This window comes from Natrix helvetica, assembly GCF_964273705.1.
Source record: "Natrix helvetica genome assembly, chromosome: 2".
Lineage (NCBI taxonomy): Eukaryota > Metazoa > Chordata > Lepidosauria > Squamata > Natricidae > Natrix > Natrix helvetica.
Genome location: NC_138552.1, coordinates 119,897,724 through 119,917,254, shown reverse-complemented (window position 1 = coordinate 119,917,254; position 19,531 = coordinate 119,897,724). Strand labels below are relative to the sequence as shown.

At 46.5% G+C, this 19,531-nt stretch overlaps 1 protein-coding gene across 1 annotated transcript in view; it reads right to left on the bottom strand.

The window, feature by feature from the left end:
- POFUT2 (protein O-fucosyltransferase 2) overlaps positions 1 to 19,531 on the bottom strand; it is a 34,756-nt gene that overhangs the window by 3,742 nt on the left and 11,483 nt on the right. The window contains exons 4-7 of the mRNA XM_081944017.1: positions 18,050 to 18,157; positions 14,148 to 14,214; positions 6,562 to 6,687; positions 2,343 to 2,523 (exon numbers count right to left, since the gene is read on the bottom strand). Coding sequence (XP_081800143.1) covers positions 2,343 to 2,523; positions 6,562 to 6,687; positions 14,148 to 14,214; positions 18,050 to 18,157 — 482 coding nt within the window. The remainder of the gene's footprint in view (positions 1 to 2,342; positions 2,524 to 6,561; positions 6,688 to 14,147; positions 14,215 to 18,049; positions 18,158 to 19,531) is intronic.

Sequence of the window (19,531 nt, the reverse complement as noted above, 5' to 3'; positions counted from 1 at the left end):
GTCTATCAAGTTGCAGCTGTTGTAGTGCCCTGCAGTCACATGATTGTAGTTTGGGCACTTGGCAACTGGCTTACAATTACGACAGTTGCAGTATTCTGCGGGCATGTGATTGCCATCTGCAACCTTCCCTTCCAGCTTTCCACAAGGAAAGTCAATGGAGAAACCAGCAGAATGTTGCATGTTGCTCCCACTACTTTTTCACCTGCCCATGCCCACAGAGGACATCCATCCATCAGTACTCTGTGCTCCTGTCCGCAGCACCCGTCTGCATTCCACAGCATCTATCCATAACGGATGTGCCTGCAGCTCTCACTCACAGCTCTTATTCACTGGTAAGCTTGCCTGGGATTCCTGCCTCTTCTCACTTTCAACTCATGCAGCCCTAAAGTTAACAAAGGAAACTGGGAATGCTGGGAATGCCATTACTAAGCAATCCATTCCCAATTGCTGTCACAACCCAAGGACTACCTGTAATTCAAGTTCAACAGGTACTGGAAAGGAATTGACTAAACTAGGGGGAGGAATCAAGTAGGGAATAAGTCTGTGATCGTTACATAGGCACAAGAGGACAACTTCTGCTCCCTCACCCGCAATGCCGTTGAATCTTATCTAGTCTGGTTTAAGTGCAAATTGCCAGTCTGGGAAGAGTCCTATGAAGTAGGCATGAACAATAACGGAGCTGATTGAACTCTTCACAGGTGTATCTAGTTGTTTGGACCTGGCAATATGAACAGATAAAACAGCACTGTCCTACTTTCCAGCAAGTGGTATTCAGAGGCACTGTGCTTCTCACATTGGAAGTTGAAATAACTGGCATGGGACTGAGTTATTTGAAGGGCTGCCCCATGTCAGTTATATCTACCTGACCCATGAGTACTGGGAGAAGCAGCATGTTGCATGTTCTGTCTTGAAAAGAGTGTCATCCGATGGAAGCTAGCCCTTTCTGCCATGGCAATGTCCCTTTGGAACATTGTTCCCCTGGAACTAAGACTGGTCCTAACCCTGCTGGCCTTTAGGAAGGCCCTGAAGACATGGCTCTGCCAGCAAGTTTGGGCGCCCAATTTTTAAATTGTTTTATTGAGCTTGGTGCAAGGATGGACAGTGACCACTGACTAAGTATACTTTTGTTTTCTAAATAGTTTCTGATGTTTTATATGTTTCCACATTGGTTTTTTTTAACTTTTTATTGGTTTGTCGTTTTAATTGGTCATTGACTAGATAGATAGACAGACAGATACAGACAGGCAGACAACTGTTGTGAGTTTCCCAGAATCACTTAGGTGAGATGAGCAGCCATACAAATCAAATCAAAAAAGAGCACTAGTGCATTAGCTTAATTTTTCCATTTCCCTATTAAAATTGATCCAGGTTGGTAACAATGCATTTCACAGTATATACTTTTACTTTTCTTAACTCTTCTGAAGTTCAGCTTTCCTGGATAATTCTGGATGCTAATATTATCAGAGGAGTTACATCTTTCTCTTTACATTTATACATGGCACATATAATTTTATATAGAATTACTCATATTATGCAATGGAAATCTACCTACTGCCCCCCTTTCTACAATAAAAAATTGTAAACATTTGAATCTTTCATTACCAGAAAATTGCTAACTATGCTAAATTTTACTGTCCATTTCAATACTTTTTCCAGTTCTACAGCTTTACGTTTTACAGTGTACAATATAAAACAAAGTTATAAGTGGATTGAATGTTACAGACTGGATTTCTCTAAAGAATATTGCGGATCATTGTCTCATTAAATCATTAATATTTCTATAGTTTCGTTCTCAAAGGAAATAAAACTATTCTCAAAGGTTCGTTGAATTGCAACAGCAGCAACAAAAACAAAACACAACAGAAACTGCATGATTAATCTCCTGAAGAAGTTGGCACTGTAGTGATAATTTATGAATAATCAAATATGGATCCTTTTAGGACTTCCTAGTTCACTATATAACAAGACCAGTATGAATTGCATGGTCTAGATTACCATACAGTACTGTGTTTGAGGCCACAGCAGACCCATACCACACACAAAATGCAATTTACACAATTATTTCTTGTATTAACTTGTTTAACTTAAGTAAGGAAGTGACAATAGAGGCACCTGTTGCCCACTGAGAGGCAACTTAAAATATCCTAGTAGATATAGTAGTCTCTTATGCTCCTGTACTTGGATTAAACTGAAAACTTTTCAAATATATCTTGCAAATTATTTTGTCCAGCAATGATTTTAACTTTGGTGCAGATTCATGTGCACAATATAATGCTAAATGAACAGATTTTGTTTGTAACATAATCAAAAATATTTTGCTAGTTAGAGAAAAAAATACATACCCTGCACGATGGCATCAGTAGCTACAAAAACCTTCTCCAGTTTGTACAACTTTTTGAAATTGTGGATTTTCTTAACTGCTCCCTGAATGCTGGGCACATCACTTCTGTGACCCCAGATGAAGTCTTTTCGTCTGAGATGAACACCAAGATATGGGCCACCAATGGCCGTGCCCAGTTTTACCTAGCACATAAGAACCAGTACATGCTGAAACTGAAATAAAATGGCATTGATTCAGTAAGAATATATCTCTACTCTTGAACATATTTTCTGTAACACTCCTTAAGGATAAATTTGATGTATTTGATAAAGCTTTCAATATTCATAAATTGTCAATGTACATACTTGGTTTGTATACAAGTTTTTAACAATAGTTTCAACTAGGAAACTCTGTATATTGCTTCCAAATATATATATAAATATACATATTAGAGAAATCCTTTATCTACGTGGAGAACAATTTCATACTTGAAGATTTTTACAGCACATGCATCTACTTAGTCCTATGTATACATAATATATGTATATTATTTATTATGTAAACCACTTTCAATTGTGAGAAGTACATTGTAAAAATGTCACAATCAGTTGCTAGTAAGAAACCGCAAGTGATATTGCTGTCTACTCTTCAGCAATGCAGGCACTTCTACCCAGCTATACTCTTATCAGATAAGTGTGATTAGGACGTGTTTAGATATAGGCTGTTTTTCATATATAGCAGCGATGGGGAACCTTTTTTGGCTCGCGTGCCACAAGTGGGGGGAGCGCGGGGGGGTCGTGTGCAGGCGTGCTGCACCCATAATGCAAGGTGCCCCCCCAGTGCGCATGCGCGCACAACGCACCCATTTTTACATGTTTTTTTCGCCCTCCCCAGGCTCCAGAGGCTTTATAGGAGCCTGGGGAGGGCGAAAAGAGCCTCCCCCGCCCCCCGGAGGCCCTCCGGAGGCTTCAGGGAACGTCCCGAAGCCTTCGGAACGCTTAAAACCACTTCCGGGTTGCTCGGAGGGTCGTTTTAAGCGCTCCGAAGGCTACAGGGAAGCCTCGGGACGGTCCCTGAACAGGCACGAGACGTGCGTCTCCATCGTCCGGGCCTGGATCGCCTCCGCCGCGTGGCGCCTAGGGCCGGCGTCCTTGCGCCACTCCGCCCAGCCTCGGCGCGCTCGCCAGGGCCCGGCCTTCACATTGCCGCCGCCGCCGCCACCAGGACGGGCTCGGCCGAAGGAAAGTCCATCGGGCCTTGGCCAAGCCGCCCTCGCCGCCTCCTCCTCCTCCTCTAGCCGCGCCACGCCACGCCAGGCAGGCCGCGCAGCCGCCTCGATCCCGGCCTCGGGCGGCGCCATGCCGCATCGTGCTCAATAGTCGCAACTCGCTGCCTGCCGCCTTTCCCCTCCTTTGTCTCCCAGCCGGGGCGGCCCGCCGCCGACTTGCGACTATTGCTGCCGCTCCACCGCCGTTCACAGGACCTGCCTCTCACCCTCTTCCTCTGGTCGGCAGGTTCCGACTCGTTCGCTGCCTGCCGGGCCCCGGTGCCGCGTTCGAGCCGGAGGGGGAAAGGAGGAGGAGGACAACAAAGCCCCCTTCGCTTTCCCCCTCCCCCTCCCTTTCAGCTTAACCCTTGCGACGCCCGCACAAAGCCCCGAGGGGACGGATTCCTGTGCGGGACGCATGGCAGGAAGGCTATAGAGTCCCCCCTCCCTCCGGACGGTCCCTGAAGCCTTCGGAACGCTTAAAACGACCCTCCGAGCAACCCAGAAATCACTTCCGGGTTGCTCGGAAGGTGGTTTTAAGCGCTCCGAAGGCTTCAGGGAAGCCTCCGGACGGTCCTTGAAGCCTCGGGGGGGGGGGGAGGCTCTTTTCGCCCTCCCCAGGCTCCTATAAAGCCTCTGGAGCCTGGGGAAGGCGAAAAATAGCTTTTAAAAAGGTGAACTCGCATGCCCTGACAAATGGCTCCGCGTGCCACTTGTGGCATGCGTGCCATAGGTTCGCCATCACGGACATATAGTCTTCAGTGGTAACAGGCCTAAATATATTGCCTTTGAAAGAAAAATGAATCCTTCAGCAGATGTATGTATTTCCAGAGCTGAAAGCCATACAGATTTTGCAAGAATTCTGCATTTATGAATCCAGCAGTATCTGCCACATTACTCAAAGTTAAGAAATTCTTATCAACAGAGTGGTATCTTTTGAATAAAGGCTGTCTATCTGACTTCTTGTAAGCATTATAGGAACCCTTCTTGCAAGTACCTATCAGGCATAGGGATGTTTTTTGCTTCTAGAGAAACTTGGCCATTGAAAAATATGGTAGAGAGTGTTTTAAAAAAGGACTCTGCTTACATAATCACAAAATTCTATTACTTTCTTGAGGAAAATAGAAAAATGGCACTTAGTCTTCACAGATATGAGAAAGTTATGGCATTTTTGCATTCTACTTTTGAATGCTGCTTTTATTTAATCTTGCTTGTGCCAAGCTAACCTTTCCTCAGACAGAAGAAGCATTCAGTCTTTATCTCTTTTACCATATTTTTTTTAAAACAATATAATTTTTAAGCATCTATTATTGGATAAGCCTCATTTCAGAAGTTTAAAATGTTATTAAATAGATAAAACACTCTTTACTTTCCTTGTTGTAATTATAACTGCACAGAACTGATAGCAGTCTGTTTTTCCTATTTCATGATAACATGTCCTTAAGACAGATCATTTTTTAATAAACCAAGTAAATAAACTATCTTTCTCAAACAGTGGAATTCTTTCTAGAACTATTTTTCTGAGCATAAACACCCAAAAGAAAAGGAATCATGTATAATGAATTTCTAGGATTAATTAAAGATTTAAATGAAATGCACAGCAGCCTAGCAATTTATATCCTGTTTCAAAAGAAGAAAAGTTTATTTGGTTATTGTAGGTAGATTAAAGCCTATATTAATGTAGCCAAGGACAAGAGTGGGAGGCATGGGCAGCATTTGATGACTGGGATTAACATTTTTAAAGTAGTAATTGCAGGCCATTTGTATGCAGTGGTGCTGCATGAGACTGAGATGTTCTGTCCCCCCACACACTCCCAATGGGGATAGGGAGGAATAGATTTTAAAACTCTATTTTTTCATCCCTTTTCATCTCAAAATGATAGGAAAGCATGCCACTAATGTTTGATCATTACAGTTGGAAAACTCAGAGCACCTGAGATTGCCCTGACTGTTCATCACATTTTGTTTATTGTACCATTCACTTTCAGGGATAATGCATGTCTTTGACAATAGGAATGATGTTTTGGTAAGTAATACATTCGTGTTGAGTCATTGCTATTTTTTCATCAGATATTACTCATAAAAATCCCAGCTCCATACATCAATAGAAAATGAAAGAAGGTATGCAATCACTGAGGGTATAAATAAAACTATTGGACTTATTTCCTTTTCATTATTGAAGAAATAAGTAAAGAATATTTGACCCATGTACAGTACATGGTCAGTCTTGTTGCTCTTGAATTGGGTCAGTTTTCAAGTTGTAGATGATTCAGGATAGAAACGTGCCATTTGAATAATTTATGAGCCTCTCTTTTTAACTATAATTCCTGTCAGAATTTTATTATGATTTTAAAATTAAGTTTGACTTAATTATCTCTTTTTGAATATCTACTGCATTGTATCACTGAAATGGGGCGAGATCCTTCCATAGAAATATAAGCAGTAGTGAGAAAATTTGGAGCAAGTAGAAGAAATATTTCATATATTCTTCACCCATTAACACATTAATCCAGTGCTCACTTTCTATATCTTATAGTTTAAGTCCCTTGCGAGTCCCTTGCGGGAGAGGGGGCGGTCTATAAGCGCTCAGTAAATAAATAAGCCATCTACCTGAATTTTAGTAATCAGTGAACCAGTGGTGGGATATGACCAGTACGCCTGCTGGGAGCACCAGGTACTGTTCCGGTACAGTGCTCCGGAGAGCCCACCTTCCTTACCTCAGCCGATCGGGGCTTACGTGCACGGAGCGTACGGCGCATGTGCGACGCGACGCCAAGCAGCTGGAGCGGCACGGAGCAGGCAGTAAGTATGTATGTGCACGCTGCGCGCCTGCATGTGTTGGACACCTGGCCCCGTTGCACCGTACTGGTTGCACCGGGATCTGGAACCCTCCACTGAAGTGAACATAAAAATATGAAGGTCTGCAATATTGTTAAATTAAAAATCAATCTATACATTACTTAAATTACATTACCTTCATATTTCTCCAATCTTCAGAGTACCATGTTCTGTCCTTTTCATCAGAAGAATTTAAATATTTAGCTCTAAAAATGTCTCCCACCACACGGAGGTGTTTGGCGAACACCATACTTCGACGAGTCTGTTTGACATAAAAATGTTATTGAAAACTAGTTTATTTATTTCAGCATAATTACAAAAGTCTCCTAGAATACACAAAATTACAGGAAAATGAAACTGAAAGAAATAATTGTTTTATCAGTAAGGCTGATAAGAGTGTTAGTTTCAGAGTTGGTTAAAAAAAAAGAATAGTGGTTTCATGTTAAAAATCATGGATGATCAAAATTTTGGCTTGTCTGGCCACACCAAATGAACATGAATTGTCCTGAGCTACATATAAAGTATGTAATATAATTATTGTATACAAATCACATAATGTTAAAAGTTTACAATCTTCTGGGCCGTATTACTACCTGTCCAGGGCACCATTTGGTCCTTAGATCATGGATTGGACATGCCTGTGTTAAATTGCAGTTCATTACATTAGCAATTACAAATAAACCTATTAATCTAAGAACAATTTAAACAAGCTTGTAGTAGGACATTTGGACAAATGAGAAGTTCTAACAATTGATGAAGAAAAAACATCTCTTTTCAGTGGAAACACTCCAATTTTTATGGGAATGCTTAAAGGAATTCAATTAAAGGAGATCACTTCCGGTTTCCGAAGGCGTCGGACGTTGGTCCGCTGCTCGCTTTTCCGGTGGGCTCCTTTTAGGAGCACAGGCGGTCTTGGAGGGACCACCTGCCGTAGGGCAGCTTGCTGGAACCCCCGGATCAACAGCAGTCATGGGGGGGGGGGGTTTCCAGCTTCGCCTCAGGAGCCGGGGAACATGAGGGGTGCATAGCAGCACCTTCGCTGAATGGATTCCGGAAGGAAATAACTAATTAGAAGTAGCGGCTGAAGTACTGGAGGTGAGAAGTTCGCTCCAATCTCCCTAACCCCTTTTAATTGATGAGCAGCAGCCTTTTGTAAGTTGTGGATTCAATCTATTTGAAGTTGGAAGATTGGAGGGGTTTTTTTCACCCCTCTCAGGCAAAGCGGCATTTGGACTATCTCTCAATCTCGGAATGGAGAGACAGAGAAAAAAGTTGAATTAGTCACTTGTACTAACTATGTGAAAAGATTTATATTACAATTGCAAGAGGCAATTGCTGAGTTGTTTTAAAAACTTTATTGAAATTTTTGATATTCTGCTCCCTGGTTCCCTGTGAAAGGGGGAGCTAAGATGGCCTGCTTCCGTCTTCTTCTTCGCACTTATAAATGAAGTCTGCCTTTTGAAACTACTTTTGAAGAAAGTCTGGCTTTATATTACTATTCCCTCCTGAAGGACTCCTGGAGCTTCTCCTGTTATGTGGTCTTTCTGGATTTGGATTATTTGATTTTTTTTTCTTGTGACTTCTTGGCTTGGAACTGTGATTGAGGATTAACTTTCACTTTTGGATTTTGCCTGTCTTCTCGGACTCGCTCGGCTGCCCGCTTCACAGACGCCATTTCTTTTGCAAAAGATTTACAGTCATCTCTGAACTCAGACAAATGGGGCCCAGAAAACCACCTTCAGGCAAGGCAGCTTCGGCACCTATATCTTCTACATCCAGCCCTACGACTCAACAGACAAAAATTTCATCATTCTCACAACAAGAAGGCACTGGAGAGAGTTCAAAAGACTTATCTGTTATACAAATGTTCCAGGCTCTTATGCAGGGACAAAATGAGTTGAAAAAAGAGGTGGCAGATTTTAGATAACAGCTCAAAGCTGTAGAGCAGCAAACAACAGAAAATAAACAAAGAATTGGTGTGCTGGAGGAGGGTGCAGCCAGGCTGGGGGAGGAGGTTAAGGCAGTCCAGAAGGGGAATATAGAATTGGAAAATTTTATGGTAAAGATAGAACTTGAAAGAATGTCCTTCTTTCTCAGATTCCAGAACCTACCGGAGACAGAAGATGAAGATCTTAAGGATATCGGGAGTACAATCTTAGCAGAATATATTAAGAGAGATAAAGAACAGTTGTGGTGGGATATGGATCTGGTTTACAGGATTAACTCAGCATATGCCAGAACACATAATGTTCCAATGGAAGTGCATGTTAAATTTCTTAGGAAGACCACGAGGGATGAGGTGCTAGGGGCCCAAAGGGGGGGAACCACTAAAATATAAAGATAAAGAAATTACCATTCTTAAGCAAATTCCGAAAAAAATAAGAGATAGGAGGAGGAAGTATTCTTCCTTATCAAAGAAATTATATAATAAAGGAGTTTGGATTAGACGGTTATTGCCAGAAGGAATGTTGATCTTCTGGGAGGGAAACAGAATTAGAATTAATACAATTGTGGAGGCAGAGGCCTTCATTAAAAAACATATCGCCCTCCTAGAGGACGAAAATATAAGAGGTAGTGAAAAAGGTGACAGTATACAAGACATGAAGGAGGGAGGGGCTGCTGCTCCACCTGGGGACAGGGGGGAGGGAACAATATTGGAAAGACTCAGGTCACAAAAATAAATGTATTTGAAATATCATTGTAATTGTTGATACATTAGAAAGTGGCAAAAGAGGTGATTGAACACATGGTTGATACAAGGTATAATAAGATGCTGTTTCTGCTTATCTTTTATCTTTTGTTTTTTCTTTTCTGTAAAAGTTGTGAGAATTGGAGAGATTTCTACCACTACCATGATGGAGTTGCCAAAATGTTTTGTATATCCACTTACTGTCAGGCCTGTAGTTATGTTCTTTTTAGGATCTTTGGCCTGCCACACTTTTTATTAATTTCCTATGCTGTTTCATTAGTGTAGTAGTTGCGAGGGGGGAATAGAAAGGAGTAGGATTGTGGAATGTATGTTGTCATTCTTTTATAGAAGCCAAGGTCATCTTTTGTCTCCGCACCTCGACACCTGACCGAAAGCAGAGGGGTGTAGATGCCAGCGTGGAAGATGATAATTGGAACATGTGATGGATTATGAGGTGTGGGGATAGATCATGAACTTTGAACTGGGTGGAATTCCAGGATGTGCATTAGAGTTGGAATTTTTCATAGACGTGCTAACTTGCCTGTATGAATAAATGGGAACTTTAAGGATGATTCTGCCTTGGACAATGATTTATTTCATACATGGTATTTAGAACACTAACATTATTCCAACACTTTCCTTTAAAATAATGCACTAGCACCCTCCCCCTTGCAAGGGGGGAGGGGCTGGTGATGGGGGTGCTGAATTCCCAACGCTGACCGGGACAGCGTAAAATATCAGCGAAGAAATAATGAGAAAGCTTTTGGTGATAAGAAGCTGAGTGCCGAAACTTCAAAGTGCAAAGGAATTTCTGTTGAAGCTTCCTTGCTAAGCCTCGGAGGCGAAGAAGTTTCTGTTTGAAGATTTATTGCATCTGGAGGAATGCAGGAGGGAAAAAGATTCTGCACACTGGAAACGACAAGAGGAATGAAAGTCTCAGACCAACTTCTTCAGCAAAACGTGAGGGCATGCTCCCCCTCCTTCCCCCCAGCTTGGAAAAAAAAACTGGAATGGAGGTTTTGACTCCTTCCAGGCAGCAATAAATGAAATGACTTATTACCCAGCAACTAAGTGGGTGACAGATTCCCTTTGAAAATGGGAATTTCAACCTTGGCAGCAAGAAGGGATTTGGCCAGCATCTTTCACTTGCCAGCCACCACAAATTGGGCTGCAACCAGTAAATGAAGCAAAACCAGATTGGGTTTTCTTCCCAGAGTATGGATGGATGAGATGCCACTGGCCACCATCTTTGCCATCAGCATGAGAAAATCCTCCAAGCCAGCAGAGGACACCTACTTGGCCCATAACTCCTCCATGCCAGCAGGAGGGTCCTTGGCACATAACCCCCCCTAGCCAACCATCGTTGGTTGAGCTGCAACCTGTGAAGCAGGCAACCCCGGGATGGGTCTGAACCCCAGGACATGGATGGGAGGAATGCCAGTGGGCACCTGCCCTCCCTCAGCAGATGGCACCATGGCAGAAAACTGGGCAGTGGCCAACCGAGGGATTGACCTCCCCACTGGTTCCAGTCTCCCCTGCAAGGCCCCAAAAGGTTCTTACTCCACCTTCCTACAGAGAAGAAATCTCCATGGAAGAAGGTATTACCAAAGGGAGGCCTGCGGGATGGATGGCAGGAAAATGTGCACATGCAAGGCCCCAAAAGGTTCTTACCCCACCTTCCTACAGAGAAGAATTCTCCACCAGGGAAGAAGGGTTTACCAAGGGGGAAGCTGCAAGGTAGAGAGCAGTCCAATGTGATGAGGTTCCGAAGTTTAGAGATGTAACTAGGTTCCATTCCTCATGGGGGCTAAGAAAATGCCACCATTGCTGTCAACTCTGCCACAGAGCGTCAGAGTGCTTGGCTCCAGCCCCCATGCCACAAACGTGCGCACCAACCACCATGGTGGTAAAGAGAGGACCCCAGATGCCACCACAGAAGAGTCATCTGGGCCAACAACCTCTGGAAGGGATCCCCAACTTAAGGTGACGAAGTGTCCTACCAAGGAGGAGGCCTCGGAGGAGGAAAAGGGCAAACAATCTCTGGAGGAGGATCCCCAACTAAAGGTGACGAAGAGTCCTACCAAGGGGGAGGCCTCGGAGGAGGAAAAAGGCCAGCCGTGGATGATTGAATCCAAGAGCCCAGAACCTACAGCATCTGCAGCAGAGAGCCCTAACCGACCATGGGAAGAGGTCGCAATGGACTTCATCGTGGAACTCCCAGACAGCAGTGGGAACAGAGTAATTTGGACAGTTATTGATATGGTTTCTAAGCAGGCACACTTCATTGCTTGCTCAGGATTGCCATCCGCAAACGAATTAGCGAAAATGTTTGTGAAACACATTTATCGCCTGCACGGAGTACCCAAGAGGATCATTTCAGACCACGGAGTCCAGTTCACAGCCAAGTTCTGGAGAGAGGTCCTGAGATCCATTGGGTCCACACAAGAACTGAGCTCAGAGATTCATCCCAGCATGAACTGCGCAGCAGAGAGAGCCAATGCGGTGGTGGAACAATACATCCGGCGTTTTGTGGACTATCAGCAAGACAACTGGTCAGACTTGCTACCCTTCGCCGAAGTGGCGTACAACAATGTGGTCCACAGCAGCACAGGATTAGCGGGGTTCCAGATTACCAGTGGCATGGAAGTTGTTGCCATGCCTGAGTTGCCTAGAGAACCTCCTTCCTTCATGTCTTTGAGTGAATGGATGGACATGCTAAAGAAAGGATGGGAGAATACGAAGAAGGCTCTAGCAGTTGCGGCAGAAGCCTACAAGAAGCAAGCTGATCAACATTGCTCGCACCAAAACCCCTTCCTTTTGGGGGACAAAGTTTTTGTGTCTACCAAATACATAAGATTAGGAATGCCTAGCAAGGAATTGGGTCCAAAATTTCTAGGTCCATTCCCAATATTGAAGTTAGTTAACCCAGTTACAGTTCAACTCAGTCTACCCAGAAGTCTAGGGAAAATTGACCCAGAATTTCATTGTAGCTTGTTGAAACCAGTAATTGGGTCTAACATAAGAGCATCCAACCAAGCTCAATCTCCTCCTGTAGTGATAGAAGGGGAAACACAATCTGAGGTGGAAAAAATTGTAGACTCCAGGCTGAATAGGGGTCGCTTACAGTACTTAGTGCACTGGAAGGATTACCCTTGGTCTGAAGTTACTTGGGTGAAAAGTGGGAACCAAAAAGTGGAGAAATTAGTAAAGCAATTCCATGAGAAGTTTCCCAATAGGCCCCTGGGTGGAGAAGAGGTGGTTAATTTTGTTATATTAACTTTTATGTTATTCTCTTTTCAGGAAACGTTTTTCTTCTGAGGAGAGGCCGCCTGTCAGGCCTGTAGTTATGTTCTTTTTAGGATCTTTGGCCTGCCACACTTTTTATTAATTTCCTATGCTGTTTCATTAGTGTAGTAGTTGGGAGGGGGGAATAGAAAGGAGTAGGATTGTGGAATGTATGTTGTCATTCTTTTATAGAAGCCAAGGTCATCTTTTGTCTCTGCACCTCGACACCTGACCGAAAGCAGAGGGGTGTAGATGCCAGCGTGGAAGATTATGATTGGAACATGTGATGGATTATGAGGTGTGGGGATAGATCATGAACTTTGAAGTGGGTGGAATTCCAGGATGTGCATTAGAGTTGGAATTTTCCATAGACGTGCTAACTTGCCTTTATGAATAAATGGGAACTTTAAGGATGATTCTGCCTTGGACAATGATTTATTTCATACATGGTATTTAGAACGCTAACATTTACCCTTTCCCATAAATTTTTAAAAACCAATAAAATTCTTTAAAACAAAAAAGGAATTCAATTAAAGAAAACAGAAAAATTCAGGTGTAGTACATATCTTCTGTTTATACAACACAAAGTTCTAATTAGCAATAGCAATACTACCTAGAGTTATATATGACCACATAGTGCTTTATAGCATTGTGAGCGGTTTACAGTGTCAGTTTATTGCTATCAACAATCTGGGTCTTCACTTTACCGACCCTGGAAGGATGGAGGGCTAAGTAAACCTTGAACTTGTCAGGATCGAACTCCAGGCTGTGGGCAGAGTTAGCCTGCAATATTGCATTCTAACCGCTGTGCCACCAGGGTTCTTATACCGTGTTTCCCCGAAAATACGCCAGGGGCTTATTTTCTTTTGCCCCACGAAATATGCCCTTGGGTTTATTATCAGGGAGGGCTTATTGTTTTGGGGCTGCGGGGTGGCTGCTCCCTTGTGAACTGGCTCCCGAAGAGCCGGGCACAGCCTCAGCGGCGAAGCAGCCATGAGGTAACCATGCTCACGAGCAGCCGCCCGGCAAATCCCCTCTCCAGCCGTGAAGAGCGCCATTCACTGACCTAGGGGGAAATCCCTAAGGTGCCAAGCCATGTGGCGCTCTGCCCGCCCTCCAGCTCCCGCGGCTTTGCACATTCGGGATACCCCCTAGGTCAGTGCATGGAGCTCTGCCCGGCTGGAGAAGTGGGTTGCGCGAGCGCCTGTTCCGCCTGCAGCTTCACCAAGCACTTGCGCAGCTCTCCCAGGCCACTGCCGCTGGCTGCTGCTGCCCGCCACCGCCCGCCACCGCCCGCCGCCGCCCCGTTCCGCTCCGCGCATAACTTCCAAATCCAAAAATCGGGGCCGAGTGTTCTAGCATCGGCCGCTCTAGGAGTGCTCTCTATGGTGGGCTGGGTGCCGGACAGAGAGTCTTCCGGACAGAGTCTTCCAATACAAATGAAGGATGCACTGAATGCAGAATGCTACAGACATTTTCTTAAATTGATTTTTAATTACATTTTAGCAGACATTTCCTGAATCCCTTAAAGTGATGGGCGCATTTTGAATTTTTATGTGCTATAGAATAAAATTAAATTATTACTACTGAGATATGGTTAATTACAAGCAGCTGCTAAGGCTAATGCACAGCTAATCATAGAATGGAGGGTTTGGTTTTCATAAATAAAAATATTTAACAGATTGTGTATTAAAAGTGACTACTCCATTATTATGCACATAATATAAATAAAATTATGTTATTCTCACATTCCAGTAGTCTTTGCCACCATAATGATCATGAAGAAGATGTTCAGCTCTGTCTAACATCACTGACCTATTAAAATGAAAAAAAAACTAAGTAAGGTAAAGATACATTAAGACAGTTTTCCTCTTTGAGCTCCACAAGTATTGATGCTTCCATGGCATTTTCTTAATAAGTGTGAAAGTGGACTATGAGCAGGAGAGGTTGGACTAGAAGACCTCCAAGGTCCCTTCCAACTCTGCTATTCTGTTATAACCATAAGATTTTCCCTTTACAGTAGTTGTAAGTTGGGATAATAAATACTCTCAACATAATAAATACTCTCAACATCTGACATTCTACGACTGCGAGGGTCCCCCCTCTCGCAGGCATGCCCCCCTGCCCTGGTGAGGGCCCACCTCGATGAAGGGTTCATTAACCCAGAGAGGTGGAGGAAGCGGGGGATTAGGGTTTTTTTAGCAAAATGTTTTTTAAAGGTTTTAAGGGGTTCCAGGGAGCGGGGGAGGGTTATTCAGCCTTGGGGTATGGATACAGCCAGGTCAACAGGTGGGGTCAGGATGGAGGGGAGCGGAGTGGGGGAGGTGGGAGGAAACAGCATTCCTACAAGGGGAATTCCAATAGCGACGGTCGTAGGGAGGGGCGGGCGCGAGGACACTAGAAGAACGTATAGTCGGTTGGGAGACCGGGGCCGCTGGACACGCCCGGTCACTTGTACCAACCCCCGCAGTCTAGGTGGACAGGATCGGCAGAGCCTGGGCCTTAGGCTGATGTTATGTAATGCGAGGTCCGTGGTTAACAAGGCCCCCCTCATCAGTGACTTGATCACAGAGGGGGAGCCGGACCTCGCAGGAATAACGGAAACCTGGTTGGGCCCGGAGGGGGGGTTGCACCTCGGGGAAATGTGCCCTCCAGGTTACCGTGTATTCCACCCGCCACGGGCCCAAGGTAGGGGCGGTGGGGTAGCGATAATCATCCGGGAAGATTTGGCACCGAGAGAATTCACTGTGTTGCAGATATCTGGTTGTGAGTCTCTGGGCGTGAAATGGGGCCCAGGGAGACAGTTGGGCCTGTTGATAGTATACCTGGCTCCCCGCCATACATCAACGGCCCTGCCCGGGCTCCTCGAGCGGATCGCATCGGTGGCGGTTGAGACCCCCAAGCTATTAGTGATGGGGGATTTCAATCTGCCGTCGACGGGAGAGGCATCCGAGGTAGCCCGGGAATTCATGGCTTCCATGACAGCCATGGATCTGACTCAAGTAGTTCGGGACCCCACACACGAGAGAGGCCACACACTGGATCTTGTGTTTGTCTCCGACCAGTGGACGAGTGATCTGGGAAGAGGGAATTTAGTCATCACGCCCCTGTCATGGTCAGATCACTCACTTCTCCAGCTGGACTTCCCTGGCGCTACTCCCCGCCGCGGGGAGGCGGAACCAGATTGTCCCAGATGGTTCTGCCCCAGGCGTCTGATGGAACCAGATAGGTTCCAGGCGGAGCTTGGGCCACCTCCTGCAGACCTGTCCCGCTCCCGGGCAGAGGACCTGGTAGCCGCGTGGAACAATGCGGCCGCCGGTGCCTTGGACCGGATTGCACCTTTGCGGCCTCTCCGATGGCAACGATCGACCCGGGCCCCCTGGTGTAACGGGGAGCTAAGGGCGATGAAACGCCACAGGAGACGCCTAGAGAGCAAGTGGAGATCCTCCCGCTCCGAATCCGACCGAACACAGGTAAGAGCCTACTTAAGGACCTACCTTGTGGCAATAAGAGTGGCCAAATGTCAGTATTGTGCCACCCTTATAACGTCCGCAGAGAACCGCCCTGCCGCCCTGTTTCGGGTGACCCGCTCCCTTCTGTCACAGGGGCAGCGGGATCCCCCACTGCAGGGCAGGGCAGAGGAATTTGGGGAATACCTGCAGGATAAAATTGATCAGATCCGGAGGGGATGGACCCACTCCAGTGCTCCAGGGGGGGCGTCCGAAGCTAGTCTTGAGAGACCACGCTGGGAGGAGTTTGACCCTGTTGTCACCGAAGATTTGGACAGGTTGCGCGGGCGACTGCGAGCCACCACATGTTTATTGGACCCGTGTCCCTCCTGGTTGGTACTGGCTTCCTGGGAGGGCTCACGAGGCTGGCTACTGGGACTGGTGAATGCTTCGCTGAGTGAGGGCCTTTTACCAACCGCCTTGAAAGAGGCGGTGGTGAGACCCCTGCTCAAGAAACCTTCTCTGGACCCAAATTATCGTCCTGTCTCCAACCTTCCTTTTTTAGCGAAGGTTGTTGAGAGTGTGGTGGCTCAGCAGTTCCCGCGTCACCTGGAGGAAGCTGATTATCTAGACCCGCGCCAGTCCGGCTTCCGACCCGGTCACAGCACGGAGACGGCCTTGGTCGCGTTGGTGGATGATCTCTGGAGGGCAAAGGATGGGGGTTGTTCCTCCATCCTTGTCCTATTAGACCTCTCGGCGGCTTTTGATACCATCGACCATGGTATCCTATTGCGCCGTCTGGAGGGGTTGGGGGTCGGAGGCACCGTGTTACGGTGGTTCCGCTCCTACCTCTCTGGCCGGACGCAATGTGTGTTGGCAGGGGAGCAGAGGTCGACCCCGAGGCCCCTTACTTGTGGGGTCCCACAGGGGTCGATCCTCTCGCCTCTCCTGTTCAACACATATATGAAGCCGCTGGGCGAGATCATCCGTGGTTTTGGGGTGGGATACCATCTGTACGCTGATGACACTCAGCTGTATATTTCCACCCCAAACCACCCCAACGAGGCCGTCGAAGTGATGTCCCGGTGTCTGGAAGCCGTACGGGTCTGGATGGGTGACAACAGGCTCAAGCTCAACCCCTCCAAGACAGAGTGGCTGTGGCTTCTGGCTTCCCGGTTCAACCAGCACATTCCATCGCTGGCCATCGGGGATGAGCAATTAGCCCCGGTGGAACAGGCGCGCAATTTGAGCGTCCTCCTTGATGCCCGGCTGGCTATGAAAGATCATGTGGCAGCTGTGGCGAGGGGGGCGTTCCACCAGGTTCGCCTGGTGCGCCAATTGCGACCCCTTTTGGACCGGGAGGCCTTGCGCACAGTCACTCACGCGCTGGTGACGTCTTGCCTGGACTACTGTAATGCTCTCTACATGGGGCTCCCCTTGAGGTGCACCCGGAGACTGCAGTTGGTCCAGAATGCAGCCGCGCGGGTAATTATGGGGAGATCGAGGTTCTCCCATATAACACCTCTCCTGCGCGAGCTGCACTGGCTTCCTGTGGCCTACTGGGTGCGCTTCAAGGTGTTAGTCACCATCTTCAAAGCGCTCCATGGCACAGGGCCTAGTTATCTGCGGGATCGTGACCTGCCCCATACATCCCTGCGACCCATTCGCTCACACAGAGAGGGACTCCTCCGGGTGCCGTCCTCCAGAGAGTGTCAGAGGGCGGTGCCCAGGAGTAGGGCCTTCTCTGTGGTGGGCCCTATCCTTTGGAATGACCACCCCCAGACATTAGGACAACAACTGACCTCCGCTCCTTCCGTATGAAACTGAAGACCTACCTGTTTCGACTAGCCGGCCTGGCATAACTCTACAACTTCTCCACCCCTTGGTCATTTTTAACTGTTAATTTTAGTTTTTAAATTTTTAATGTTATTGGGGTTTTAACTTTTTCTAAGCACTGTAATTTATTTATTTATTTTTACCTCCTCTATATGATATGATACTGTTTTGATTGTTGCTTTTGTACGTCGCCCCGAGTCCCTGTGGGGAGAGGGGGCGACTAATAAGTTCAAATAAATAAATAAATAAATAATAAACATTAGTAAGTTTGATGCATGACAAAACATAAAATTCCTCACTTTCTTTTTCTAAGCTAATTATATGGCAACTCTGTGGAATAAAAAAATTAATTCAGGAAGTCTCACCTGCTGGATAAATTCAAAAGCAATGGGGCTACAACAGAAGCAGAACCTTGGACAGATAAACAAACCACTTTAAGGCCTCGAGTTTCTTCATAACCCCAGAACCATCCCCTATAAAAACAAGAAGAGTTAATAGTTTCATAAATACAAAGTAGTAATAAATCTGAAATGAATCTTGATAACAACTCAATATAAGTTGATAACTCAATACTAACTTATTAGAATGTTATGGCATTAAGTAAAAACATTCAGTGAAAAAGAACGTTGGTCTTACCTGAACGTGTCTTTTCTGGGGAAGAGAGGGAGTGGTCACGTGAGGGTATTCTCAAAGCCTGATTGGTCCAAAGGTCCAAAGCCTTCCTTTCCTTCCCAGTTTCCTCGAAGGCGAACAGCAGAACTGGAACAACAATAAACAGAACAACACAAACACCCCCCCCCCGGGAACTTCCGGGCTCCCCTTGGCCCTTACAACCAAGAACAGGGCGGGTCGTGACCACTCCCTCTCTTCCCCAGAAAAGACACGTTCAGGTAAGACCAACGTTCTTTTTCCAGTGGAAGAGAGGGAGTGGTCATGTGAGGGACATACCAAAGTTCAGTCCCAAGGAAGGGGATAAACGCAATCGCCAGTTATGGCCCAAGGGGAGTATCTGCTACCACCCTCTGCAGGACCCTCCGACCAAAGGAAGCATCCGCCGAAGCGAATGAATCCAGATGATAATATCTGATGAACGGGGTTGGGGATGCCCAAGTGGCAGCCCGGCAAATGTCTTCAAAGGGGGCCCTAGTGGCCCACGCCGCCGTGGTCGTGGCACTCCTAGTAGAATGGGCCGTTATACCTGACGGAACGGGACGCCCCTTCGCCCCATAGGCCTCCCTGATGGCCTGCCGTAGCCAACGGCCAATGGACACCCTAGCCGCCAAAGTCCCGGGTTGAAAAGAGACAAACAAGGCCTCTGACCGACGGAACTCCGACATCCGCCGGAGATAAATCCGTAAAGCCCGACGAACATCCAGAGGGTGCCAGAGCCGTTCCCTATCAGAAAACGGCCCCGGACAAAAATCGGGCAGGACAACCTCCTGAGCCCTGTGAAAAGGGATGTTCACCTTAGGGAGGAAGGTAGGGTCGAGTCGAAGAACCACCCTATCTGCATGAAAATGGCAAAGCTCATCCTTGGACGACAGGGCGCCCAGCTCTGAGATACGCCAGACCGAGGGAATCACCACGAGAAACACCACCTTAAGGGACAAGAACCTGAGATGAACCAACCTAAGCGGCTCGAACGGAGCCCCCGTCAAGGTTCTGAGGACCAGGGGCAGATCCCATGTAGGAAACCTATGGACAGGGGGAGGCTGGAGATTAGCCGCCCCCTTAAGAAACCGCTTGATCAGGGGAACTTGAGAAAGGGAGAAAGACCCCACGCCCCCCAGAATCGAGGATAGAGCCGCCACTTGGCGACGCAAGGTGCTGTGCGACAGACCGTCGTC